This window comes from Neoarthrinium moseri (genome assembly GCF_022829205.1).
Source record: "Neoarthrinium moseri strain CBS 164.80 chromosome Unknown scaffold1_Wmoseri_CBS_16480, whole genome shotgun sequence".
Classification (NCBI taxonomy): domain Eukaryota; kingdom Fungi; phylum Ascomycota; class Sordariomycetes; order Amphisphaeriales; family Apiosporaceae; genus Neoarthrinium; species Neoarthrinium moseri.
This window is the reverse complement of record NW_026055115.1, coordinates 110,977-130,697: the sequence shown is the minus strand read 5'-3', so window position 1 is coordinate 130,697 and position 19,721 is coordinate 110,977. Positions and strand designations below refer to the sequence as shown.

Below are 19,721 nucleotides of genomic sequence, written 5' to 3'. Positions count from 1 at the left end.
GAGACCCCAAAAGAGAAGTCATCTTTTCCCTTAGCGGTTCACGCGTCCAACGGAAGGGTAGGATAAGCAGGCTGTCTTGGGGGCGAGTCGACGTCCATGGAGTCCGACGAGGCAGGGGAGTCGGCATCGTAGTCCTCGCGCTTGAGGCGGTCGATGACGTACTCGCGCAAGTACTCAATCACACGGATGTTCTCCAGCCAAGACTCGTACACTTGGTCCTCACCACCGGACTCGGAGTCAGCAGACGGCGAGCTGACGACGGACTCGGAAGGCTTGGGAGTGCTGTCACGGTCCTCCAGCTGTCTGGGCCCGGCGTTGGCGCGCTGCAGCATGCCGCCAGAGTAACGACGACGAGGGTCAGGGTCAAAGGTAGGACCCAGAGTCGAGGTGGCGGACTGGCCGGGGTAGCCCGAGGTCACGGCTGGCAGTGTGGGGTACAGCTGGGAGGCTGTCGAGCTGTGGCGCGAAGTTGGCGACAGACCAGACGAGGACGCGCTGGGCGAGTGTCCAGATGTGTAGGACAGGTTGCTGCTAGGCGGAGTGACGGCAGGGGTGCCATTGGAGTGGGTGGAGGACACAGCGGTCAGGGGGGATGCCACAGCCGCCTGGGAGTAGGCGGGCAACGCCGACTGCGACGCACCAGTCGTGTGAGGTGGCGAGTGGCTGTGTCTGAAGCCCAGAGGAATGTAGTGCGAGCCAGGCTGGTGGACTCCGGCGGCAGCGGCGGTGTTCGAGTTCTCATAGACAGTGCTCTGCATTTGCTCCAGGATCTGGTCGATCTGGACGAGATCGCTCTTGGTGCGAATGCTGGGCATGGGAGGCAGGGAGTAGTGCTGGGCGTAAGGGTCGTGAGCACCAGCACCGCCGCCACCACCACCGACGGCAACAGACGCCGGCATGTACTCGGTGGCCAGGGATCCGGTGTGAATGGGGAGGGCGCCGTGCAGCGGCATGAGGCGCTGGCCAACCTGTGCGTACGAGGCCGGGTCCAGGTGACGGCGCTTAGCATCTCCAAAGAACTCGTTCAGCACATCGTAGGTGCGCTTGCGGCTGTCGTACTCAGCAGCAGCCGTGTTGTAGCCAATGTGGTGGTCACCACGGCTGCCCAGGGGCTGGTAGTACATGGGACCGCCGAACGAGGGCGCCTGGTGCTGGTAGTAGCTGCTAGGATGGCCGTTTTGGTGTGGCTGGCCAAAGGCAGCCGAGTTAGTACGGATCTGGCCATTGTGATCATAGTAGCTGGAGGGAGCTGGAGGCGAAATTAGCCTCGAAGGAAATCTGGGGGCGTCAAACCGAACTGTGACATACCTTTGGCCTGGGTTCTGTAGCCGCCGCCTAGTCCGGCGTGCTGGTCAGGAGAGCGGACCAAGACAGAGTCATCTGCGTGAGTCTAGAGCACTCGAGTTAGTCGTTTGTTCGCTCTTCGTTGGAAACGACTGCCAAAGAGTCCTTCGTTCTTGCGGTGTTTTGTGTTTTGTATAACACGAGATGGAGGTGAGTCTTGGTTTCAACTTACCTTGACATGCTTCTTCAGGTCCTGGGGACGCTTGAACGACTTGCCGCAGAAGTCGCACTTGTGCGGCTTGAGGGGAACGTGCACACGGATGTGGGAGGTGATATGGTCGCGCTTGACGGTAGTGGTGCGACACGAGTTCCACTGGCAGGTAAGATTGAGGTTGTTTGTGCTCTTGCGGCCTACATGGCGTTCGCAGATGTGCTCGTAGAGCGACTCAGCGGCAGTGAAGCGGTCGTTACAGCTTCCCCAGCGGCAGACAAGGGTCTCATCCGAGGACGAGGACGATGCCGCCGGCGCGGCAGCAGTAGAAGCGGCAGCAGGCGCCGCGGTGGTGGCAGGCGCAGCCGTTGAGCTCGTCTGAGATCCGGTGGTGGCGGTGGTTGCTGTTGAGGGTGCTGGTGTTGTGCCACTTGACGTGGAGCTCTCGCCAGATGGCGGGTTGCTCTCAGCTGTCGAAGACATGGCGTAGCAGTGGAGTTGGGGTGGTGCCAAGACCTGGTACCTGGTAAGTGCAAGGCCGCGGTAAATGCCGATGGGGGACGGGTGATGGATGATGGCCTTTTCCAGTGCCCGATGGAACAACAAATCCAATAATGGAATTAAAAATAATGGGATAACGATGGATTATTCACGGCTTCTGCAAACTTTGCAAGAGGGAGAGAGACGCGCCCCCGTTGAAGGGGCTCTGGTCTCCTTAAAATGGCATTCAAACTCATGACAATCAGCGGAAAGTTTCTGCCAAGACTGCCAAGGCCTTGGCGTTCGGATTTCATTGGATTTCTGAAATGCCAAGACTCTGTACATGGCCCGACACACAACTTCTGGTGGCGGAAAAGTACCGCTCCCCGCCCGCCAAGACCCTTGGCCCCGGTTTAAAACGCTCAGCAGGCGAGCGTCCGCGATCCCTCTCCGATGCCAATGCGAACAGAGTCAGCTTGGCTTTCCCACCTTTATCATTCTCCCCCGTGTGCTGTCCTTCCGGGCTATTTGTGCGATTTCGTTGCTGCAGAGCTCCGGATCGCAAGGAGCATGAGACCTTGACGAAACCGACAATAGGCTGATCAGCTGATTGAAATACCACAGTAATCTGGCTTCATAAAGCAGCGACACGATGATACTTGGCTGTCTCCCAATGCCAAACGGTGCTGAGGCGGAGCACTCCTTGGCTGTCTTGGCCCTCTCTTGGCTCCTCGTTTTCTTGGCTCCGGGATTTCTTGGCTTCTTGGCTTCAGCCGGAGAATCGCCCCAAACGCTCACCTGCCCGTCTGGTCGGCGAGGAAGGGGGAAGACTAATAACAGCGCGGCATTGAGGGAATACTTGCACAATTCGCGGCGACGGACACCGAATCAGTTACCGAAAGTCGTCTTTTTGTCTTCCTGCAAGCTCGTCTCCTTGGTTTGTCTGACCAGTCGAAATCGTGTCCTGTCGACTTCGCAAGTCTATAAAGACTGGATGGTCGTCTGCAATGCTTCCACAATAGTCGACAGCTCGGCTCTCGCTTGGCAACTTACTTGGCAGCTGGAGCAACGGCGGACAGCGAGCGGAAATCCTTGGCGCTGGTGGCAGTGCACCTCAAGGGGGGGCGAGCGTTGACTTGGCACTCTTACACACTGCATTTCCAGAGTCAGTTTGTGGATGAGTGTTCAACCGTTGTGTCGCCTTTTGTTCAGATGCAGAAGCGAAACGCGCAGTTAACCGTCGCTAACTTGTACAGTCGCATGTAATTGTGATTTGCCTGTGTGCGATATATCGAACCGGGACGTACACTCGTGCTGACATACGAATCTGTGTAGGTGACGGTATGTTTGTTAATGACGCACCTGAGCTACGGTGAGGCCAATGGTTCTCCCATGGTTTTCCCACCGCTAGGCCTCTTGCTTTCAGAATAAGTGCTACTATAAGTGCGGCGCGCACTGGCACGTCTTCAACTATCCAATGACCTTGCTTGGGACTTGCGGGCACAGCTTCTTTGAGAATGAGAAGACAGCGGCCCTGCGACAACCTCTGGCCATGATTTAGGGTTTCATAGCTCGGGTCGCCCTTGCATGTGTCGTCATAGTTGATTGTCTATCAAAGCTGCTGATGATGTGTAACATAGCCAGGCCTCGTTAAGGACGCCGTGCTTGTGCTGTACCGCAGTTTACTGGTTTCGTTGGATATCGGTCCACTCATCCTAAGCATCGAGATCATGCAACGCCGAGTTCTCAGATGCTCATGAAGCTTATCCCAAGGGGCAAATAGGTAACAAGCAATTATTGGCACTGGCGATTGCCGTTGTCCCGTGCCCAGAGGTCTTGTATATTGTGCCAAGCGAAATAGGATGATGTTACGGAGCGGACGGCCAAGGGAAAAGGAGTCTGCTCCAACGAAACGTGAACCCAGAGTAGACTCCCAAGTCAGGCTGGCCAAGAGTCCTTGGCATATCTGTGCCAAGAAGTGGACGTCGGAAAGGCAGTACTCTTGGCTCGCTCCGCCCTTGGCGCAAAGGCTCAAGTCTCGGCAGATGGAGGCAGTCCTTCTTGTGGAAGCTTGGCTTTCTGGGATGGCCACTCTCGCGCAACACAATATTGAGACATTCTTACTATGCTGCATCTTCAGTTGGTTCTCAATCACTTCTAAATTGGCTATCAAGAGCGAAGTACAATCGCTGAGGTGCTATGAACCGACGCTACTCCAACGAGTAAATACATTCCAAAAGAAAAAGTTCAAGATGGATTTCGCTGTAACGTCACTGGCCTGCGATACATGAACTGTCCCATAGGGCATAGAGGACTCTTCTCCCGCACACGCCTCTTGTCCATTTCGTCGACCCGTCTGAGCGTCTGTCGAAGGACCTGATATGCTGGGGAGGGCGGGAACGTAGGAAGTGAACGAGGACGTTTCATGAACCCGACGACTCCGGGATCCCAGGGTCCCCTGTGTATTCCATGCTCACGAACTGTAATTTCTGTAGACTGTGTGGAATCCGAAAGTGTCAAACGAGGCACCGCCATGACCGGATCCTCCGGTACCAGCATACGGGCCGGTGTAGACGGTGGCTCTGTGAGCGGTTCCGTCGGAGCCGGTGCAGCCGCGACTACTGCCTCCTGCAGCCAGAACTGACTCAGAGCCGCGAACTCCGGGTGACATGTATGATACTCCGTCGGCCCGCCCAGCAGGCGGCTTTTGTCCTCCATTTGCAGGTTCTTCCATCCTCCCGAGATGGTCACGACCCTCCCGTCGTGCGAGACCACACGTTCCCTCAGAAGGGGTCGCGAGCGTCGTGTCCCCCGGGTCTCGTCGACCTCGTCCCAGATGCGCTCAGCCATGATCTTGGCGATCTTGAACTCGCGCACGCGGACTGCGCACAGCCTCCGATACCTTGCCCTGTTGTTTTCCGTGTTTCCCCAGTTGCCGGCGGCCTTCGAGTCGCGGATAGTTAGACAGCAATAGCGCAGCTGCTCGGCGAGATCCGCGACGGCTGGCTCCCCGAGCCAGGCCCTGAGGATGTGGTACTTCTCGAGAGTATCCAGCTGCTCCCGTCGCTCTGTGGGGTTGCGGTTGTTCTGGAGCCACCGGATCTCCCCGGTGCCGAAGCCGTGCATCTGGACCAGGCCGTTGCTAGCGAAATGGGCGTCAACTGGCTCCTCCAGGATACCCATTTCGTATATCCAGCAGCCCAACGTGATGTTGGGGCCGAGGCATGGAAAATATCGGTTGCTGCCCTGGACGTGCTGCGCCGTGAGCCCGTACTGCGTGTAGTTCTGAAAGGAGTAGATGTACAGGCAACGATAGAAGATCTCGTCCCTGAACTGGGTTTGCCGGTCAGGGACAAGTTCCTGGCTAGAACTCTGCAGTAAATAGACTTGGTTCATCTGAAGAACCGCGTCCAATTTGGTAGCGTTGACGTGGAATTTCAATAGCGGCGCGAGAACGTCAGGGCCCGGTGTAAAGATGGTAGCAAATTGACGCAGCCTCGAGGCTAGGCTTAGTAGACGTTCAAGATTCTCTGACGGCTGGATCCTAGGGTCGAAATCGATACTCCATTCTCTAGCCACCTCACCGAATGACAGTCTCTCTCGCCCAAACATACTGGACCGGGTCAGACGCTCCCTTTGGAGCAGAGCAACTGTGGTTCCATCTTCTCTCTTGGAGGTATATAGCTCGAAATGTAGCCCCCGAGCGGAAGAGGCTTCTCTGGCCGAAGCGAATTGACAAAAGCACTCTGGAGGAGACATGAAATCCATGAAGGGTTGTACAGCAGCTATATCCATATCGCCAAGTTGGAACGTCTCCGGCACGATCGGGCTCATCTCGTTGGCTCTCTGTAGTGTTGACGGGAGCAAGTTGCCAAATATCTCAGAGTAATGCAAGGCATTTGAATTTATTTCATTCGAATGCAGTGGGTTCAGCAGAGTTATGTAAGGCCGTGATCTCCAGTGCGCGCTGACCGATGCTCGATCATCTCGACTGGGTGGCGAAAAGATCATAGCGCCGGGGTTGCAGCCGGGTCTCTGCATCAGCAGCGGGCTATTGGCTAAGGGCTGGTGTTGTCGCGCGTTTCCCTCAAACGGAGCTCTCGAAGAACAGAGGTTCATCCTGGGCTTTGTGGGCTTGACTGGCCGAACGGTTGGTGAAGCGGAGAGCACTTCAACGATAAACCGAACTATAGAACAACAACCGTAGATCGCGGCAATGGTATGAAAGTATAGGATGCGAAACGCTCTGGATAAAACATTCAACAAGAATAGAAATGAATTGTTGGTCTTGTAGATTGAAACACTTGGGTGTGGAATGGTTATTATATATATCCTCTCAGGTCTTTCCCCGATAGAAGCTGTATGTACAACGTCGAGGTCGATAATTCTCCTGTACAGGAAGTTTAAGCGCAGGGGCACTTTACCAATCCTACTACTTAGACCAAATCGATCTCTGGGTTCTATCGATTATGTGAGGCCTGTTACTCTGTTGTCACCGCTCCCCTTTCCCAAATGCTCGTTGTTTCAAGTCGTGCGTAAGGCCGCCTATAGCTACCTTGAGTTTACCCATGTGCAATTGAAACTATTTCCCCGTGTCTTTTGAGCCCGTCAGAAAGAATGGATGCGCCCAGTCTTGGCTTCCAATATCCGAGGACTATGTCACACTTGCACCTCCCTTGACACTGACTGGCTGAGCATACCTACCTTAGGAAGCCAATAGGCAGACCCACATAAGCTCTTGGGAAAAGTGGAACCCAGCCGCCGCAGCACCGGGGTTTCGCAACCTCAGAGTCAAAGCTCTCACTCCTCTTATTGACTGCCCCTCCCCCACCACAGACGAAGAGCGTCCGATCGAGCAGCCCAACTTCTTTCTCGCCAACGTCACGACCTCGCCTACGATTCCCTCGAGGATTGTTCGCTCTCAAAGGGAACCTCTTTGAACCAACCTGATCGACAGACCGACCCACCGACGGCCCGCCCGCCATGTCCATCCCGGCACCCACGACCATGGGGCCGCCGGGCCACATCACGTCGGCGCAGGAGCCGTACCCGTCGCCGGCCTCGCTAGCAAGCGCGACGACGACGCACCGGCAGGGCCGCTTCGAGATCAGCACGCGCAAGCTGCCCATCTCCAAGGCGGGCCCCATCGACGCCATGGCCGCCGACGTCGGCATCCCCATCCCCGAGATGATCTTCGGCGACAACCTGGTGGCCGTCGCCCACGCGCCCTCGGGCTGGCGCATCGAGTTCACCGCCCGCGACGCCCTCGACGCCGTCGACAAGACGGGCGAGTCCATGCTGCAGGTCAGCTACGCCCGCGACTGGAGCGCCACGCGCGAGATCAGCGGCGTCAAGGAGGTCGTCAAGCCCTTCGACTGGAGCTACTCGACGACGTACCGGGGCACCGTGGTGGCGGTGGCGGCGGAGGGATCAGGGGAAGCCGCGAACGGGGAGAGGAGGAGGACAAGCTTCGTGGACGAGGACCCGGCGGCGGGCGGCAGCGGGCGGCAGATCCCGCTGGAGCTGCTCAAGCGGCGCGACCCGATCCTGTTCTTCGACGACGTCATGCTGTACGAGAGCGAGCTGGACGACAACGGCATCAGCGTGCTCAGCGTCAAGACGCGCGTGCACGAGCGCCGCATGCTGCTGCTGGCCCGCCTCTTCATGCGCCTCGACAACGTCCTGGTCCGCATCCGCGACACGCGCGTCTACGTCGACTTTGCCACCGACGAGGTCATGCGCGAGTACACGGCTCGGGAGGCCAGCTTCGAGGACATCAAGAGGGTGAGTTCTCTCTCAGTGGTATGCAATTTAAATCGAAAGACCGAGACGCTGACTTTATGTGGTGATTAGGGACTTCTCATGTCGGGCTTGAGACCTGATGAGATCACTGTTGCGCTACGCGATGCCAACAAGGTCGCAGAACTTCGCGAGCTGAAGGTGGTGGATTACAAGATGGAGAGCGTTTCATTGGCGACGTCGTAGGAGTTTGGAATGAATTATTGTCGTTCTTTTCCCCATGACAGCCCCATTGTGCGAGGCGTTGTGCTAGAGATTTCACCAGAACACTGGGAGGCACTTGACAAGTGCCCGTCCCATGGCTGGTAGAATGAATGACAGAGCCGGTTCTGCATGGCTGGTGTCACGGTTTCTTTAGAGCATCGAGGAAGGCTGGCGTTTTGGGATATTTTATGAGGGCATGACACGGCTATTGAGATATGAAATCACAAAATCTATGCCAGGAAGAAAGCATGAGCAGGAGTGTAGACTTGGAAGAGAGCAAATAGACGACTTCGATTGAAGAAGCATCGAGGTATCAATGGTACGCGAAACAACATCCCTAGGATCCACCACGTCTGTCCGACCCCTAATCGTTCTCTGAACCACCGACCAACACCAAGGCCAAAAGCCATAGAGCCACACTCACAGTCCAGGCATTTTTCACTCCCCTCCAAACATAAGCCAGCGAAGACCCTTGTCAAATCATCAAATGTTGCCCCTATTCTGCATCAATTATTCACACGCAAGCGTTGCTACCTCGCGTCCCGAGGCGAGCTGCTCTGCGTCACCTCCTCGTATTCGAGCTCCCATCGATCCACCTCGGCAAACTTTCGTGCGGCGTTCTTGAGCTCCTCACCCACCCGTGCCACCATGTCCTCGCTGTTCTCGGAGGCGCCGTCGTCGTCGGGGCCGGCAGCCGTGCCCGCGTCCGAGCCGGCCTCCTCGTCATCGAGGTTCTCCTTGTCCGACGAGCGCCCGTAGGTCCGGGACGGGTTGGCCGAGGCTGGGGTCTTGCCCTTCTGCTGTGTGGACCGGCCTCGGGTGGCGCTCTGGTTGCCGGTGGCGGCGCGCGAGAGCGGCCGTGCTGGCCGTCGACGGGTCCTGACGTCGAGGTGGGACAGCTCGTCGTCGTCATCCCCCAGACCGGCCGTGTCGACCTCGGCATCCGAGTCCTCTGCGGAATCGTTCCTAGCACTCCTGTAGCGGCGGCGGGGCAGCAGTCCCTGCAGATCCGCCGTGGTGATTTTGGGTTCGGACTTGGATGCGGCTCTGCGCGTCTGCCTGGCTGCCCGTTGAGGCGGCGACGACGGCTCACCGTAGTTCGGCGAGTAGGTCAAGGACGGCGGTGAGGACATGTCGGAGCCGCTGTCGTCGCGGACGGGAGTTCTGCGCAGCACAGGCGCGGGCCGGCGCGAGCGACCCTTGGCGAGCGACTGCAGAGGCGGCCAGACATCGGCCTCGCTTTCAGAGCCACTGCTCTCGGGGGGCGCAATGCCCTCGTCATTGAAAGGCGTCGTGGGCCTGTCAAGGGCGTCCAGTACGCGCGGCAACGAAGGCGAAGATGACAGGACCTCTTCCTCAGTCTCTTCTGCTGCAGCACCGTTGTTCTCAACGTAGGGAGACGACCTTGGTCTCTGCTGGTGCGCGTCCGTGGATTTGCGCTTCCGTGGGTTGACACTAGAAGTCTGAAGAGCTTCGTCGTTGGCATCAGCTGCTGCTGATCGCCTGGTGGATCGCCGCAGTGGCGTGCCCTCGGCCTCTGGCTCGAATTCATCGCCTGCTGCCGGCTCCTGTTCCTGTTCCTCTTCCTCTTCGGGGTCTTCGTCCGACTTGTCGCCAGTCTCGCTCTGCAGCACAGGTCTCTCTGCCCGTGGCTTCTGCGCCGTTCCGAGAATACTTGGCTCTCGCGCTCTCCTCTTGAAGACACCAATGTTGAAGGTGGAGCTGATGCCGGGGGTGTTGGGACCGGCTCGACTGCTTGGTCGCAGAGGTCCGTCGTCCCTGCTCAGGAAGCTGGCGGCACGCGGTCGACGCTTGAAGTGACTGATAGACAGCGTCGAGGTGTCGTGTGATCTCAAGGCGCTCGCGGGGGGAGCTGTGTCGTCAAAGGTCGTGTTCAGGTCGTCAAACATGTCGTCATCCATATCCAGGCCCGAGACCTCGTTCAAACGTCCATGTGCAGGCGTTGCCGCGACCCCGCGACGTCCCATTTCCAGCTCGATGGAGCTCTCAGTGTCGTCAATGTCGTCGTCATCGTCGTCGGCAGTGTTTGTGTTTCCAGTAGATGTAGACGTCATGTTCTCCAGGCGGTCCATAGCCGAGTCGCGCTTCTTTCGCGACACGAGCAGTGCTGATGCTTGAGCCGAGGTCATGGAAGCTGCTCGCGAGGAGCTACGTCGTGTTCCTCTGCGTAGACTGTGCCCGGTATTTCCGCCTTCGCTTGCGTCGACAGTCTCGACGTTGGCGTCTGGCACATGCTGAGGCGCGGGTTCGGGCGAGGCTTGTTTGGTGCTGCGGGTTGCGCGCGTTGACGCGACCCGGGTCCTCTTTGGGCGCGGCATCGCGGGTTCGGTGGCGGGAGATGCAGAAGATTAATTGACGGGGCACAAATTTCGTGCAAATCGCACAACAACAAGAAGTACTGCGAGCTGCGTGATCAGCTGCAATGCTCGTTCAGCGGTGTCCTGTAGGCTGTGATATGGTCGGGGTGGGAGGGAAAAACATGGCCGGCAGGGGAGGACGGGCTAGATGGGCAGATGGGGACCTTGACGCGTCGCGCGTTTTTGGAGACCAGAGCTACCCCGAATAACGACCATAACCCCCCGTCGCGATGGACCTGCCCCCACTTATTTCTGTTTGATACAAGTCTGGTCTGTCCCTCCCTCGCTTGAGTGCTCTAGGTCGTCCTCGCACAGGATACCAAATGTAGGTACAATTCGTCATTATATTTGGCTTCTGATCTCATGTTTGAACTGTCGCACTAGATGGCCGGCGAGTGCTTGTTTCGAGGTCGATTAGGGCTGCCATGAGGAGAGATATCGTCATCTCTGATCTGTCTATGTAGTCTATACTAACTTACATTATGTCGCTGTTTGGTATAATACAATTTTCCCCTCCATGCGTACGTCGTACAGTGTTATACAGAATTGCCAAATCCGCTGGCCATGGATTAAATCAGCGCCTGTCCCATGAACATGCTCTCTCTAACCTCAGCGACGATATCCCGTCGGTCGTCTTTGCCGACCAACACAACGCCCCTGCCTCTCCTGCCCATGCGCCCCGCCCGACCGAGTCGGTGGATGAAATCAATCGTAGTGTGTGGTACATCATATAGAATTACATGGCGCACTGCGAGCGTGTCGATGCCTCGGGACGCGAGATCTGTCGCCACAATGACCTTGGTGTTGGGCAACGATCGCTTGCCTGCCGGGACCTGGGACACCTCGATGGCCGCCTTCATGGGCTCTGTCGTTGTGAACGAGCCTAGCATCTCCGACTGCCGCTGCTCCGAAGTATCTCGGTGCAGGGCCACGGCGTCGATGCCTTTGGACACCAAGTACTCGGCTACCTCCTGCGTCTTCTCACGTTCGTTGACAAAAACCATGATGCGCTTCACGTCGATCTCACCAGGAACAGAAGTCTCGTGTCGCGCCGCATCTTTGCCGATGCTCCAGATGGCATCTGCACATGCAAGGTTCTTGTTGTTGCGGTAGGGGTCCTTGGATACGTCGACCACGCCCAATTGGACACGGCGAGGAATAGCATGCAGGTTAGGCGTCGTGATGCGTACCATGTCCGGGAACTGCGTGACCATGTAGTTGTCCAGTCTCTTGGGGATCGTGGCCGAGCACAATACCAGTTGCTTAATGGAGGGTAGTGCGCGGTCCAAAATGGCTGTGGTCACGGCCGAGAAGCTTCGGTCGAACAGGGAGTCGGCCTCGTCAACCACGAGATGGCTGACCCGGGAGAGGATATTAGGGTCGGAATCTGCAATGGAGGACAGCAGGTGAGGCGTAGTGACCACCAAGTCAACGCCGCCGGGGCTGTATATGCCCCGCTCAATCACGGCGGCCGACTTGTTGGCCGACAGCGTGACGGACTTGAACTTGGCAACGTGCGACAGTGACTTTGCTACGGCGCCGATCTGGTCAACGAGTTCCGCTGAAGGGACCAGGACGACCACCTTCGGCCTCGCAGCCGTTGGGTGGGGTTCGAACTCGCGAGGGCCGGTATAGTCGGGGGCCTGCATGGCCTCCCTCTGCTGGGCAAAGTATTCACGATACTTGGCGATCTCTGGATCCGCCGCCTCGGCCTGCTTCAACGCGTGGACAGCAGGGGCAAGATACGCAAGAGTCTTGCCCGAGCCGGTCTCTGCAGCGAGCAGGAACTCCTGTCGCCCGGGGTTGGCCTTGGGTTTGGGTCCTCTCCCGGTGTACTGGCCGAGCAGGGCGGGGATCGCAAGTCGCTGGACGGGCGTCGGCTTGATGTCGGTCATGCCCTTGAGGACCTCGTCGGTCACGGCCCTCTTCACGTCCGGTAGAAGCTCAAACTGGTCGAAGGACTCGACGTCGCTAATGTTGGCCTTCATCCGTGTCCTGTGGCCGTACGAGACCGTGGCCAGTGAGCTCTGCATCTTCATGGCCTTCGTTCGCCGCTCGTCCTTCTTGCCCCTGTCCCTGTTCTGACCGCCCTGGCTGCCCTGGGACCTCGGCGCGGCGCCGGGAGACCTGTCTCTGCCTCTGAACTCAGTCTGGTTCATGCCGCCGAACGGCCCGGGGCGCCTCCTCGCCTTTTCGCTGTCTCGGCCTCGGCCGTCTCGTGCGGCAGCAGGTCTGCTCACATCATCGGAGAGCACCATGCGGGATGGGCTGGAGGAGCGGCCGCCCTTCCAGGCGCCTCGGGCCACGGCATAGGACCGTTGTGTGGCCCATGGCTGGCACAGAGCCGGTGCTGTCCGCGAGCCCGTCGTGAACAAGCACAGGGGGCATATCCGCGTTGATAGGAGAGGCCGCATCTTGCTGTTTGCTGGCTGCTCCAATATGGTGCAGATGCCGCTTCTGCAGCGAGCCTTGCGCCTCAGAAAATTTGGCACCCAGCATAACGCGCACATGGCGCTAATGACGTACAATTTAGGTGCCATGGCCTGTGCGCTTCCCGCGGTCTAGCGCGCGCCGAGCTTTCCTCTTGGCGTGTCGCCGCTAAGTTGCTATGAGAGTCTACAAAGGGACAACCTAGCATCTCCCTGACGCCGATTGGCAGCACTCGGGTTGCCATGTAACCTCCAATCGGGCAATGGCAAACGAGACACGCATCTCGCATGAGCCTTGTCATCGGTCAATGTCTGTGAACACGATCTCAAGTGAATACCGGAGGTAATTCTGCTGTTGTGCAGTAGCTTCCGTGTCTTACCGGTTGCTGTATTCCCGTCTCACTGCGCAATCCACATATCCACAACGGTTGTTCCCGCAAGCCACGACGGCCCCTTCGGTATAGTCCACATCTATTTCATCGTCCTTTTCTGCAGTAACGGTCCTCGTTAAGGCAAGCCTTAATATCCGCAACAGCTTGAGATGGCTTTACCTGAGGGCTTGCGGTAAGCCTTGCGATACGGAGTTCGCAACATCCAGTCAGCCATAGAACTTCACATCTCTACCTGAACATTGATTGCTTTCTCTTGGAGTATGAGCCCCGCTTGTGTGGCTTTCTTGAACTCCAGAATCACCACATTCCACTGCATCTAGAGAATTATGTCTCACCGGTTTTCCGCTTGAGGGTCAACCTGGGCACCAATAAGGGAGCCTCAACATCGGATCTGCGGCACATTACCTGCAAGGTGCACCATTGTCTTACCGTCAACTAAGAGCACACAGTGCCTCGTACATCACTCAACGTCAAGTATGATTTCATCGCGTCGAGGCCGGTGAAGGAATTGTGTAAAAGAGCGGATCTTTACCTCGCATGTAATGCGGGACATCGTGGTAAGATCAAATATGGACCCGCAACTGAATAGTCTTTCTTGCGTCAATGTCTATATAAGCAGGTAGACCGGCTGTAGGTTACTTCTTTTTCATTGTTTATCCTTGCAATACTGGCTACTCCTATAGTTACACAGCTAATATTACCATGTCTGCACAAGTCCAAATCCCTAGCTTTGACTTGGGGCCTCTGGCTTTGCATTCGAAGAAAGCCGAGCCTGCCGCCCAAGTCGACCAAGTCAAACCACAGGAGCCACTCGATCGCTCAGGCTCAACCTCGTCGGATGTCACTGCTGTGTGTCCAGACAACACCTGTTGGAACGAGAAAGCCACCCATGAAGATGTTTCTCATCAGATCATCAGTTCCTATTTCATCGGCCCTCAGGCCGAGAACCTTCCCTACTTTGAACGGAATATCCGCACCATCCTTGAAGAGCTTCGGTTAGCTCGTACCAAATATTTCCCTTGTGACGGGGTATGGTTGACCTCAGATTTCCGTCCTGGTCCTATGAGCATTGGGTCTCTATCCATGTGCCCTGATCTGCTTTCATAGCTCACTTCCAGCCTGGGTATTTCGATGCTAACACACAACTAGAAATTCATCAACGAAGATGTGCAAAAGACCCCTGCATTCCGGAAGTCGATGGACAAGCTCAGCAGAGCTGTCCAGAAGGCAGCCAATATCCTCGGACGTACATCTATCCCATTTTGGTCACCACGATACGAGGCCCACATGTCAGTCAACCGTCGGCGCAACTGACATTGTCTGACGAAATGACTAATTCAATATTTACTAGGTGCACCGACATGAGCATGGCGTCACTGCTCGGCTACTTCATGACCATGATCTACAATCCCAACAACGTCGCGCTGGAGGCTAGTCCTCTGTCGACAGTGGCTGAGATTGAAGTTGGTGAGCAGCTCTGCGAACTTTTCGGCTATAACATCGATGAGGACAACCTTGAGACCCCAACGGGTTGGGGGCACGTCACTTGTGATGGGACCGTTGCCAATCTGGAGTCTATCTGGTATGTCTGCTTGCTAGTCACATACCATGAAGGAGGCATGCTAACTATTATAGGGTTGGTGCGTAGTATTTTCATGACGCTGCACCCATTATACGATTGTACTGACTGCATTCTTGACTCAAGCCCGGAATCTCAAGTTCTATCCTGTTTCCCTGCGCGAGGCTATGAAAGATGGCCAACCGCTGGATTTTCTGAGCTCCAGGTTCTACGTGGAAACCTGCAAAGGCCAGCAGAAACTCTTCTCTGAGCTTTCGAACTGGGAGTTGCTTAATCTCAAACCGACGGATGTGCTGGACCTGCCGGATAGATTATACCAGGAACACGGTACGGCTTTCATTGTAATGAGACTTCCGCCGAGTTCTACCAGGCTGACTCCCCCGAGGCATTTCTAACTCTTTCCTCTCGAGCGTCATGAACAAGTTCACCATCCAGTCTACTGGCAAGGATGTACTAGAACAGGAGTATACCAACGGCAAGCCTGCACAGTACATGTTGGCAACCACGAGGCACTACAGTTGGCCCAAGGGTGCTGGTACGTATCGCTGTAGTGACACATGACCCGAATGTGACTGATCTCTCCAATGATAGCAATCTGCGGTATTGGGTCCGATAATGTGGTGGGTGTTCCGGTTGACAATGCAGCACGTGTCGACCTCGAAGAGCTGGAAAAGTCACTCGAGAAGAATCTCCAAGAGGAGCACCCCGTTTACGCAGTCGTCGCCATCATCGGCTCAACTGAGGGTAAATGCCACCAAATACTTGCATTCACGCGTCGCTGACCCTTACTCGATAATAGAGGGTGCTGTTGACCCGTTGTCCTCCATCCTGGCGCTGCGCAAGCAGTTCCAGGCCAAGGGACTCTCGTTCCTCGTCCACGCCGATGCCGCCTGGGGCGGCTACTTCTGTTCCATGCTGCCAAAGGAGTATCACCCGGGAGATGTGATCAACCTGCCAACTGAGATGGGTAGTGCCGACGGCTTTGTACCCGACGCAAGTTTGAGGGCACAGACGCAAGAGGACTTATACGCAATGCGTTTCGCAGATTCCATCACTGTCGACCCACACAAGGCTGGTTACATTCCGTATCCGGCGGGAGGTTTGTGCTATAGGGATGGGCGCATGCGCTTCCTAGTTACGTGGACTAGTCCTTATCTTTCCCGAGGCTCGGTCACGAGCATCGGAATTTACGGCGTAGAGGGAAGGTAAAGTCCTAAGAGCATGCCGTCACGAAGATTTTGTTCACTGTTAACACCTCACAGTAAGCCAGGAGCAGCGGCAATGTCCGCTTGGCTTTCCAACAAGACGATTGGCCTTGACCAGAAGGTACTTTGCCGTCCTTCTCCTTAGTTCGTCACAGTGCCGTTCTGGTATCATGCCATGTTGAAGGACTATGGTTGAATCGTTGTCCGCAGGAAATTACATACTGACAGCTTACATTAGGGCTATGGCACTCTACTCGCTGAAGTAACTTGGACCTGCACACGTGTAAGCTGATGCTCTCTCACAGTATTTGGACTGCAACTAAGATTGTGCGAAATCTAGCTTTCCGCAGAATGGGCCGCCTTAACCGATTCTTCCAGCCCTTTCATATGTGTGCCTTTCAACGAACTGCCCTCGGAGCTTGTTGAAGGATTTACCCCGGAAAGTGTTGAAGCTGAAAAGGCTCGAATCCGGCGCGATATTCTCCAGAAGAGCAATTCCCAGATTGTCTTAGATGATCAGTCTCGACCGGACGACCAAAAGGCCATGAAGCTCATGCGCGACCTGGGTTCTGATCTCAACATCAACGCCTTTGCCCTCAACTTCCGTCACGCGAATGGTAAACTCAATGAAGATGTGGAAGAAGCCAACTACCTCATGCAACGAGTCATCGAGGAGCTATCTGTTGACAGTCCCACGGATGACCCAACTAAGATCCCTCTTTACTTGACCTCCACCGAATTCTCCGACGAGCTCTATGGAAAATGTAAGAAGCACTTCATGAAGAGACTTGGACTCGAGGACAGTACCCAGGACCTCATGGTCTTGCGAAACGTTGTCATGTCTCCGTTTCCTACAGACGGCAATTTCATCAACCGGCTGGCCAAAACATTCTATGATACAGTCGAGGCTAAAACAAAGGTTAATGCCCCATATCTTAAGTTCTGCCCATGTATGTATCAAGATTGCAAGTGCTAATTGGAACTCTGGTACAGATTGTTCGCAAACGCAATGAGTTGGGTGAAGATTTCCACAGTTTTCTCATCCAAGGTATAGAACAGATCTACCTCGTCCACCTACCGATGTTTCACGTTGCGAATCACCGTCAACAACTCATTGTCTCAGCCACATTTGACAATAAGTCGCGGGAGAAGTACCTCGAGATGAAGAACTCCAACCCCACAGAGCCCATGATGCTCGTCACTCAGCACAAGACCTACATGCAAGACATTGTCAAGAACAACGGCACTTTCAAGGGTCAGATTATGACGAAGGAATCGTGAGTATGAACCTGCATCGTTGTATGTACAGTGGCTGATCAGTGACCCGTGAAACAGTGGGATTATACTCAAGAACATCAGTGTTACCGTGACGGCCACAGTGGTCAGTCGACCCCTAAACTCACGATGGCGGCTCAAGGACTACCCTGCAAAGTGCATGCCTTTTTACCTATACGGCACCGGTAAGGCTTCCAGCAACAGCGACTGCCGCTCGTACTAACCTTGGCACCAGCATCCGAGGCGAACATAGATCATGTCATAGTCAAGGCTCCCAATACCCAGCTTTCAGCCGGTAGATGCAAGCTAGAGCTCGAAGGAGAGACAGATAAGGATTTCTGGTCGAAGCCACTGGTCCTACTGCTCGAGGACGTCTACGAGGCCCCCATGCAGCCCTTCCCACCCAACAGCGAGATTGCAAGCAAACACGGCGCGATCATCGCGCACTCACACCACAATGCCCCCGCTCCCACCTCAGCTGGAGACTCTTTGTCTCCACCGGAAAAGGGGTATGATGTCGTCACAAGTGAGACACGCAGTGGAAAGATGCGCGGCTCGGGCTTCTTCTTCCGACCCGGCGCGCGCTTCAGGATCAGCGTGTGGGAGGAACGGGGCCGCGGTAATGACAGCGCTGAGTATGCGAACAGCAAGCGCGGAAAGCAGCTTGGCAAGGGGACGCTGGAGCTGGGCCAGAGTGTGTTTGTGGACAGCGAGGCCATGAACTTTGATCCATTTAAGAAGGCCGAGAAGGTTAACGAGTGGCGGTATGAGTTTGACCAGATTGGCAAGGAGCTGGACTAAGTCATCAGGAAATTCCTCATGATCACTCCGTAGAGTTTTTGTCAAAGGGTTTGCAGACCGAATTAAAAACTGCGATTCTTCCTAGCGCACGGACCCGTGCAGGCCATCACGCTCATTGGGTCGCGCGTGAGTGGGCGCGAACCAATAGTGTCAGTCCCTTTATTGCTAGCGCGACGCGACTGGCCAATGAGACAACACCCTCTCATTGTATAGTCGGCGACACTCAATGCTGCGCAAGTTTCCTTAAAACCATCCTCGAACAGAACCCTCCCCTCAATCAACAGTAGCTAGTACCATAGGTTTTCCGAAACATTGTAAATCAAGCTTCCTACCCGCGCCGCGACATGACCAGAATTATCCTCCCCAGCTTGTCTGCCCTTTGCCACGGCCACTGCGGCGAGAGATGTTTCTCGATTCATCAGTTCCTGCTCCAAACGGGATGGGTCCTGAGACATCCAAAACTCCGCTTCCTGGTGGACGGCCATCAGATGGTCGTACTCACCAAACGGTGCACCAAGAGGGGTCTCGGGGCCTGCGATGGGCAAGGAGGCAGGGGTGGCGGGAGGGAGGGTTCCAACGTCTATGGAAATTCCTTGTGTTAGCTTACATTGTTTGTTTTTCCTCTGAGTTTTGGATGATATTTCAAAGATTGGAGGACTGGGTTGACCTAGGGTTATCAGAAGAATTGGGAGGAAAACGAAGGACAATAGAAATAACCTACCGGCAGCAGGGAGGAAAGTAGGAGCGGTACCATCAAGAGCAGGCTCAAGGGCGGCATCGCCAGAGGTGGAGGCATCACCAGAAACGGCACCAGAAGTGTCGGCTGAGGAATCGAGGCCAGCCAGGGTGAGCAGGTGCTCCCCTTGGGTGCCAGCATTGAGGTCGTAGGGGTTGGCATCAAGTCTGGGCTTCAATACCTTACGCCAGTAACGGCTCCATCGGGCTCTTCAAGGAAACCACCAGTCAGTAGGGTTCTTTGGCTTTGCGCCGCATCTTGCACTACTCACTGGTACGCCGTCATGTCAGCGGTGTAGCCAAGGGCTTTCATACGCTTGTGGACTCGATCCCAATCTTTCACCTGGCCCAAGGGGTAGGCCTCGGTGGTGTATGTTGTCAGACCGACGCCTGCGATCGCCTTGATCAGGGCATCATCTACACTGCCATCGGCCATCTTCGGTTGGTTGTGACTGGTGATGGGCTTGTTTGGTGTGAGTTGAAGGTGGGGTGTGGCCGATCTTCGCAGTATCGGACAGCAGTGTTGATTAAGTGGTGCAGGGTGAAGAAGAATAGGGCACTATTTGTGCTGCTATCGAATACGGGCGCGTCCAAGCGTTTATTAACCGAGCTTATGGTAGATTTTTTTTCTTTCCTTAGTCAACTTGCCCTGTAATTCCTGATAGTACTGCAATTCACCAGAAGGATAGTAGAATCCAATTGTTCCTTCGCTGTTTATTCGATCCCTACACTTGGGTGAAATTCTCGAAACGGGCGACATCCTCTCACACGGGCCTCTTATCACTCTGGCTTTTGTAGAAAATCGAGAACCCTTACCACACGTCAGTACATACCAAACAAGGGGCCTTCAGAGCCATCTTGGACATCGTCCAGAGCTTGTTTAGCCGACAAACGAAGCCCACTTGGTTAATACTTTCATTAGGTATCTAAGAGAACGATCGTACTCGGA

At 55.5% G+C, this 19,721-nt stretch overlaps 6 protein-coding genes across 6 annotated transcripts; 2 read left to right on the top strand and 4 right to left on the bottom strand.

The window, feature by feature from the left end:
- Positions 1 to 38: 38 nt before the first annotated feature.
- JN550_000034 (uncharacterized protein) lies at positions 39 to 1,978 on the bottom strand (the record flags this gene model as incomplete). The annotated part of the gene is made up of 3 exons (XM_049314891.1): positions 39 to 1,249; positions 1,309 to 1,390; positions 1,517 to 1,978. The coding sequence occupies 3 exons, from the start codon at positions 1,976 to 1,978 to the stop codon at positions 39 to 41; spliced, it is 1,755 nt and encodes a 584-aa protein (XP_049177323.1).
- Positions 1,979 to 4,222: 2,244 nt separating this feature from the next.
- Positions 4,223 to 5,809, bottom strand: JN550_000033 (uncharacterized protein; the record flags this gene model as incomplete). The annotated part of the gene is made up of 1 exon (XM_049314781.1): positions 4,223 to 5,809. The coding sequence occupies one exon, from the start codon at positions 5,807 to 5,809 to the stop codon at positions 4,223 to 4,225; it is 1,587 nt and encodes a 528-aa protein (XP_049177322.1).
- Positions 5,810 to 6,958: 1,149 nt separating this feature from the next.
- JN550_000032 (uncharacterized protein) lies at positions 6,959 to 7,960 on the top strand (the record flags this gene model as incomplete). The annotated part of the gene is made up of 2 exons (XM_049314671.1): positions 6,959 to 7,759; positions 7,829 to 7,960. The coding sequence occupies 2 exons, from the start codon at positions 6,959 to 6,961 to the stop codon at positions 7,958 to 7,960; spliced, it is 933 nt and encodes a 310-aa protein (XP_049177321.1).
- Positions 7,961 to 8,508: 548 nt separating this feature from the next.
- JN550_000031 (uncharacterized protein) lies at positions 8,509 to 10,317 on the bottom strand (the record flags this gene model as incomplete). Its single annotated transcript, XM_049314561.1, has 1 exon — positions 8,509 to 10,317. The coding sequence occupies one exon, from the start codon at positions 10,315 to 10,317 to the stop codon at positions 8,509 to 8,511; it is 1,809 nt and encodes a 602-aa protein (XP_049177320.1).
- Positions 10,318 to 10,925: 608 nt separating this feature from the next.
- Positions 10,926 to 12,866, bottom strand: JN550_000030 (uncharacterized protein; the record flags this gene model as incomplete). The annotated part of the gene is made up of 1 exon (XM_049314450.1): positions 10,926 to 12,866. The coding sequence occupies one exon, from the start codon at positions 12,864 to 12,866 to the stop codon at positions 10,926 to 10,928; it is 1,941 nt and encodes a 646-aa protein (XP_049177319.1).
- Positions 12,867 to 13,879: 1,013 nt separating this feature from the next.
- JN550_000029 (uncharacterized protein) lies at positions 13,880 to 18,037 on the top strand (the record flags this gene model as incomplete). The annotated part of the gene is made up of 14 exons (XM_049314339.1): positions 13,880 to 14,206; positions 14,327 to 14,466; positions 14,529 to 14,759; positions 14,813 to 14,817; positions 14,883 to 15,083; positions 15,142 to 15,291; positions 15,348 to 15,500; positions 15,556 to 15,961; positions 16,019 to 16,082; positions 16,200 to 16,244; positions 16,302 to 16,880; positions 16,955 to 17,238; positions 17,297 to 17,421; positions 17,472 to 18,037. 14 exons carry the CDS (start codon positions 13,880 to 13,882, stop codon positions 18,035 to 18,037), a joined length of 3,276 nt encoding a protein of 1,091 aa, XP_049177318.1.
- Positions 18,038 to 19,721: the final 1,684 nt, after the last annotated feature.